Here is a 6,564-nt window from a genome sequence, read left to right as displayed (position 1 = left end):
GGCAAGTGTCGTGCGGGCCCCGCGCGGTCGAGGCAGTACTGAGCGGTCTTCAACAACCGAGACAATAAAAAGTCTTACAATCGGAGCCTCTCATCCCCCGTTTTGCTGGCAACCGCTCGTCGGACTGAACGGTATACCACCATCCCCAGGGGCATGTTGCCCTCCACCATGAAGTCCGTTTCCCCTTCACAAAAGGCAACCCGCCCACGTCTGCGAGTCACCGCCGCCCCGGAGAACTCTTTGCGCCCAGACAGACGAAGCACACCTGGGGAGGTAAGTCAACGCAGTGGGGTCGAGTTTCACGAGAGGCCTCTCAGGGGCATTTGGTATATTCGTTTAAAGATATAGAGCAAGTCTGTCTGTCGCCAGCGGTCACTGAAAATCGTGACACCGACGCTGAAGGGCTGGGCGGAGCTGTCTGAAACTTGTTCATAGGTTGTCCGGAGTTCTTTGGACCTCGGCAGTAGCCGCGGGAGATCTTTTGTTCTGCTTCACACCAAACTCCCCGCACTGCTTGTCTCGGCCACGGAGTACCTGTCCTCTCCAGTCTCTGTTGGCTCATATCAACTGTAACTCCATACAGAAAATCTTGAAAGGAATTCCAAAGATTTACAGCAGTTAGTTAGTTCACTAGTAATACTAGTTCTCTAATTAATATAACAAACTATTTGGTGTGCAGCTATGAAAACTCTGATTGACTGAAAAAGTCAGAGGAGCTTCTTCCATGCAGGGGTCACTCGCTTCTTCCCTCAGACGTAAACAGAGAGAGTAGAAAGCCTTGGTGCCTGTCGACGGAAGAAGAACCCTTATTAGTCTCGAACTCTCACCTCGTCTTATTTCTTGCTACATCTTAAGATAGGGCCGGGCATTTCTCGTATTTTTGCAGCCCTCACGATACTACCGTCGCTTGGGCACAGGAGGCAATCACCCAGTAAGCACTTCACGCTTGCGGAGTTATTCTGGAGTTCTTAGTCTTTGTTGCGACGAGTTATCTGCCTCGTCCACAGATGGACTCCAATACGGTGCCGAAATATCGGCTGCCCACCGTCCTCCCGCTTACTCGTGCCGCCTCAGCTTCTCAGGCTACCTTCTCACCCTGGCCTCTCCCGTAATCTACTACTTTGGACAGTACAGTTGCGGGTAGAGGCTCCGGGGAGAGAGTTTGCAGGTGATCGAAATGAAGAGTCTTCGTGTGGTTTATCCGGAGTCACCTGCCGCTGCGTCCTTGCTTCGTGAACCCCCGCAAGCCTGGTGGGCCACCGTCTCAGTCGGCGGTGATGAGACGGGTTAAGAGTGACGCCTCTACGTGGCGCGTCAGCAGGATCAGTCGCATTTCCCGAGGTTTTTGGAGACGCGGCAGTTACTCCCGTGTCCACACTTCGGCGTTTCGCAACGACACGTGTGCTGCTGCTCGGATGAATGACAGAAAGGAAGTTCTCGGGTTTTCCGTTGCTGCATACCTTCACCGGAGACCTTCCGCCATCCCACGACTGTTCGTGACTCCCCGCTTCGGCGGCAAGTCAGGGTTAGAAAAGAAAGAAGATTGCAGTCAGGGACTGGGCTGCGGGCGTTCGTGGAACGTCTCCTAAGGTGAGGTGAGAGGCTGCAACCAACCCCCTCTCCCTACCGTGGGAAAGTGAAGAGTTCTGTGAAGCAGGACTCTTACTAACCGAAAGCCTCTCGCCTCTTAAGGCACGCGAGAAGCTGATGCCTTCCAGAGCCAGTGCTAGAGAAGAGGGTGTCCCGGGTACAGCAAAGCATCTCGCCAGACTGCTACCGTACTGGCCGGCTAGACCACCTTGGTTTTTGTCATTCTGAAATTCCGTGAAGCGGCACGGGACGCACGGGGCCCGGCCGGGTGCCACTCCCCACACGTTGTTGCCGCCTCTTCGTACGACGGCGAGCGCGGATCCTCAGTTGCTCCTTTTCTTTTATTGTCATTCTGTTAAACCATCAGCCATTCTCGAAACCCGGGAGGCCCCGCAGGTTGCGACTGTTCTCAGGATTCCAGCACGCGGAAGTCACCGTAGAGCAGCGGTGGAGTACTTGAGAAGCCGGCAAGGCCGGGGTGACCAACCGGCCCCACTCGGTCCACTGTGCCACCTTCCCTCAACTGGTTTGTTGGGTCACATGACTCTTGTATGTTGTTTCCTTTTTCTGTTAGTGTAGGAGTGCTAGAGTGAAAAAGCCACCACATAGTTTCGAACATCGCCCGGTTTCACCCCAGATCCCGGCTGCTGCGAGGCGAGTGGCTCGCCGCTTCTTCGTTAATGAGTGTCTGTGGTCGCCCCGCCGGTGCAGCGTTGTTGCAGAGTTAACTATCCCTTGAATTCATGTTTTGCGGAGACATGGTGGCGTCTCGTGATGGAGAGCACGCATTTTCTAGAGTGTAGTTGCTGTTCAGCGGGAACTGTTGGTCGGTCTCTGAGTGCGAGGGTTACGACGAGAGAGGTCGCAAACGCCGCCTAGAGCTCCCACTTCCCCCACGGAGTGTCCGCTACTTGCCTTCACCGACACTGAACTGCTGGAGATCCGGCGGCTGTTTGTTATGTTGTGCGTGGATTCTGTAGTCCATAGCGGCAAAGAAACGAACATTCGCGATGGCCAAAGCGCCGGCCGTATGACTCTACCGTACACCCGTGATGCCCCCGGGAGGAGTTGTGGGCCGCCACACAGCGGAAAGCGTGTTTCGCTTGCTTTTTTATTTCCTGGGACGATCCTCGGTCGTCTCACGTTATCTTCATGTGCGGATGTACTTTTCCGAGCCTGCAGTGTTGACATACCGACGCATATCACCAGCAGTGTACGGCTTCAGCCGACCGGTCCCCTCAAACCTTTTCGCGCGGCGCCGGCGCGTGGGCGTCACTGTGTAGCCAGTAGTGGAAGCTTCTTCGTCATTGATATGGCCACGTAACGGCCGACATATAAGCCTGAGCACGCAACACCAGAGCTGCAAAGATCTCCGACGGTGTTGTGTTTCTTCATCTTCGACGGCAAGGCTCGCATTGCCATCACGGTGACAAGCACTCCGCTGTCAGACCTCGGGGGATCTCGGAAACTGTTTTCTGCGTGCCTTCTATATCCTGCCATTCACGTCGTTGCCGGTTGAAGAGTCTTCACACTGGTGACCACCACTGCGGCGTTTAATTCTCCAGCCGGGCGTGGTCCTGCTTCATCTAGGTGACCAGCCCGTAGGGCCTTCCCCGTTACTTCCACGCAAGCTGGTCCGGAGAGGTTTGAGACTGAATGACGAGAGTCGAGACAAGGCAGGGAGTGGCGAGGCTGTTGAACACTACTACTAGACGGAGAGAGTGGATTCTAGTTCGGACCGTACCCCTGGTACCTTTCGTCGAAGAACGGAGGAAGAATTAGTCGCATTGCGCAGGATCTCACGATTGTGTCTGCAGTGGTGATGGGCGTTCGGGTTCTTTCCTTTCCGAATCCTGACCCTGATCTTGCCGGAGTTGACTGCAAGTAGTGCCGGAAGCCTGTCGGATGGATATTGCCTGTATTTTCTTTCTCGAACAACACAATGGCACTTAGTACCCGCTTCTTTCCCTTTGGATTCCTTCTTTCCACATCGCCCTCCTTATACTCGCGCCAACTACTACTGAAAGCATCCAGGTCTTCTCAGTGTCATTGTAGCAACCGGATACCCTTAGTTTTTTCCTTGGGCATGCCTGTGTAGGCCCATAGAAAGAAAGGACAAGGAGTTCCCCACGTACACAACTGGGTTTCAGACGGCGCTTTCATGGAAGTTCTTGTTCCCAGGGTACCCGGTGAACATCTTTTGAGGGGACATGGTGTATGACCGTCGTCGATTATCTTTGACTTCTCTTTCTTTCGAGCAATTCTATCATGTGTATTCCTCCGTTCCTCACACCAGCCATACTACATGTCGTTTCTTCCCTGCTCTCTCGTTCATGCACTGTACCCAACTGTGATTTGTAAGGCGTGACTGGAGGTCCTGTCCTAGTCTCTTTTTCGAGATGATCGGAAGGATTTTTTTTTATCCACCATGAGCTGTTCAGCCTGTCGGCTTCTCGAATTCTTCCTGGGGCCTGAGCCTTCCTGACCATTTATTGAAGTAGAATTACAAAGAAGAAAGCGTCTCTTATTGGCTGCTTCTTTCTTCGTAGGGCAACGTATGAGTATCATCTCGTAATACGCGTATGTTCGTTATTATTCACATGAAGGGGATGTTTGTTATCTCCGCTGTGAAGATCTATATTCCTCTCTAAGTACAGCGGGGGAACTTTCGGTGGCAACAAGTAGATACCTGAATTTTCTTTTCCTTGAACTTTGGAGAAGATCCGTCCTCGGATAACGTGGTAGTTCGAAGCGTTTCGCTTTCTAGTGACTTGTAGAGAGGGTTCTCTCCGAACTCCTGAGTGAAGAAAGCTCTTCAACGTGTTGGGAAAGATGAAAGAACAGGCGGCAGCCTCTCGTCATCCCGTCTTAGGACAAGATAAAACACCTGCAAGTCCTAAGAGAAAAGATGATTCCTTACAGCACGAAGACGGTGGACCTCTAGCTGGTGGTGCCGTCTTTAGCCCCATACCCGAAAAGGATGAGGCTGTTTTTCTCCGAGATAAAGACGATAATCATCTAGTCGGGAGAGGAAGCGTTGTGGTGGGCAATCGCATGAGATGTCATACAGATGGCTTTATTGTCCTCCCTCAAAGAAAGCGTCTTGGGATTGATGATGGGGAAGGTCGCATTCCTGCTTCACCGGCGTCGGTGGTTCCGAGGCCTAGTGAACCTCCTTCCCAACCACCGTCGTAAGTCTTGCTTTACTTTCTTCAGGAAGACTCGAGATAGTGTGTTGCGGTGCTCGTATTCTCTTTGCGACTCCGGTTCCTCTTTGTGTAAGGGCTGAGGCACCCAGAGACGGTCTACGTTGGGGAAGTCTGCGGTGTCTCACACACCTCCTGCACGTGCGCTTCAAGACCTGTGAATTGGTTGCTTTCTTCTTGTCTTTTTTCCGCAGTACGGTGATAGTACATTGCTGTTTGTCGTAGCCCTGTGTGTCCTGGAAGGGCCCTTGAATTGCTGCTTTCTGGTCTCATATGTTGTCAGTTTGGCAGACGTCATCCGCATTTGCTTCCAAAGCTGTGCTGATGTCTTCTGGTGCTTCATGTCTGTCTCAGGCCATTCGCTTTCTTGGCTTTGCATACTGATTCGTCGTCTTGTTTCTGGTTGCGTATGCATACTGAATGTCTTTGACGGAGTATGTCTTGTCTTTTTCTTAGGCGTCGGCATCATGCTTACTGAGACATGTGATTCAAACGGGGTTCCTTCGCCTAGGTAGCCGCGTTTTCGCTTTCTTCGTTGGTCTATCTTCCGCTTTCTCTCACGTCTCCTTACTCCGCACGCCTCCGCCAGCCCTCGTCGTGTCAGCCTTTGCTTTCTCCTTGGCTTACTCTCTTCTGTTTTTCTTGCTCTGGCTTTTTTTCTTTCAGTTTTCTCCTGATGCCTAGCATCTTGGGCTCGGACGAGGCAGACAAGTCTGTCGTCCAACCGACACAGCAACGAGCGTCTTCGGCATCTTCCTTTCCGCCACCCTATGCGGCAATTTCGTCCCTGTATCCGCACCTGTGGCAGTTTTCTCCACTTTCGAGGGACGGCAGGGTCGCCGCCCGGACGGCGGCACCTGCAGCAGGTGCCAACAACGCTGCAGCTCGGATGCCGCTTGTTCCCTGTCATTCCGGGACAACAGCAGCCGCGGCGGAAGCTTCGCAGCGCCAGTCTCATGCGGTTGGAGGCGGAGAGGCTCCTTCCGTTTCCGAGGACAGACCTTCAGGGAGTGAAGTACAGTGCGGCAGTTCGTCTGCTCGCGCAAGTACTCCAAGTGGCCGAGACACTTCAGGGGTTCCCTCCACTGGAGGAATTTTCCCTTATGATCTTAGTCAGTCCGGATCTCTTTTCCCGCGGGATACAGCAGCGAGCTTTCTCGGGATGATGAGCCGAGGACAGGAACAAGGAGGGGGATTACTTGAAAACTGTGTCGAGGGGGATGGTTTTCTTCCGTGTAAGGATTTGTTGGCAAATCAACAAGGCATTTTCTCAACCGAGTCCTTGGGTCTTCCTGCCTGTCTAGCATTGCGGACACACCGCCAGGCAAAACAGGTGGAGACAGGAAGAAGGGATAAAGTGGCTCTCGGCTCGGCGCTTTGCTGCAGCGAAGACTCTAACACGCCGTGCAAGCTGTGGGAGGATGGGCACGCAGACCAAGCAGGGGATTCGTCTGAGTGGTGTCTGCTTCCTCCACCTAGACACCAATCTCCAGACAAGCGAGAGGATCAAGAAAGCCAAGAACCGGCAGAAGGCCAAGTCGCCGGCGTCATTCCTGAAATGTGCTGTGCCAAGTGTGGACAAGATGTGTGGAAAGACGAGCACGGTGGACGCTGCGGGCCCCACAGTTGCTGTAGGTCGAGTGACCCTCGGCCTCGGTCTTTGTCTTCGTTGGACGATTGTCGGCCGCCCATTAGAAGAGATGAGAACTTCATGGCTTCTCCTCTACTCACTTTCACTTTCGAGAGTCTCCGGAGACTCTCGAAAGTG

At 53.2% G+C, this 6,564-nt stretch overlaps 1 protein-coding gene across 1 annotated transcript; it reads left to right on the top strand.

The window, feature by feature from the left end:
• Window positions 1-1,858: 1,858 nt before the first annotated feature.
• Window positions 1,859-6,564, top strand: CSUI_007228 (uncharacterized protein; the record flags this gene model as incomplete). The annotated part of the gene is made up of 2 exons (XM_068067378.1): window positions 1,859-4,781; window positions 5,463-6,564. Coding segments are annotated over exons 1-2 (1,461 nt in total), but the record flags the coding sequence as incomplete, so codon positions are not given.

This window comes from Cystoisospora suis (genome assembly GCF_002600585.1).
Source record: "Cystoisospora suis strain Wien I chromosome Unknown contig_3763, whole genome shotgun sequence".
Lineage (NCBI taxonomy): Eukaryota > Apicomplexa > Conoidasida > Eucoccidiorida > Sarcocystidae > Cystoisospora > Cystoisospora suis.
Note: the sequence above shows the minus strand (reverse complement) of the source record. Positions and strands in the feature narration are given on the sequence as shown.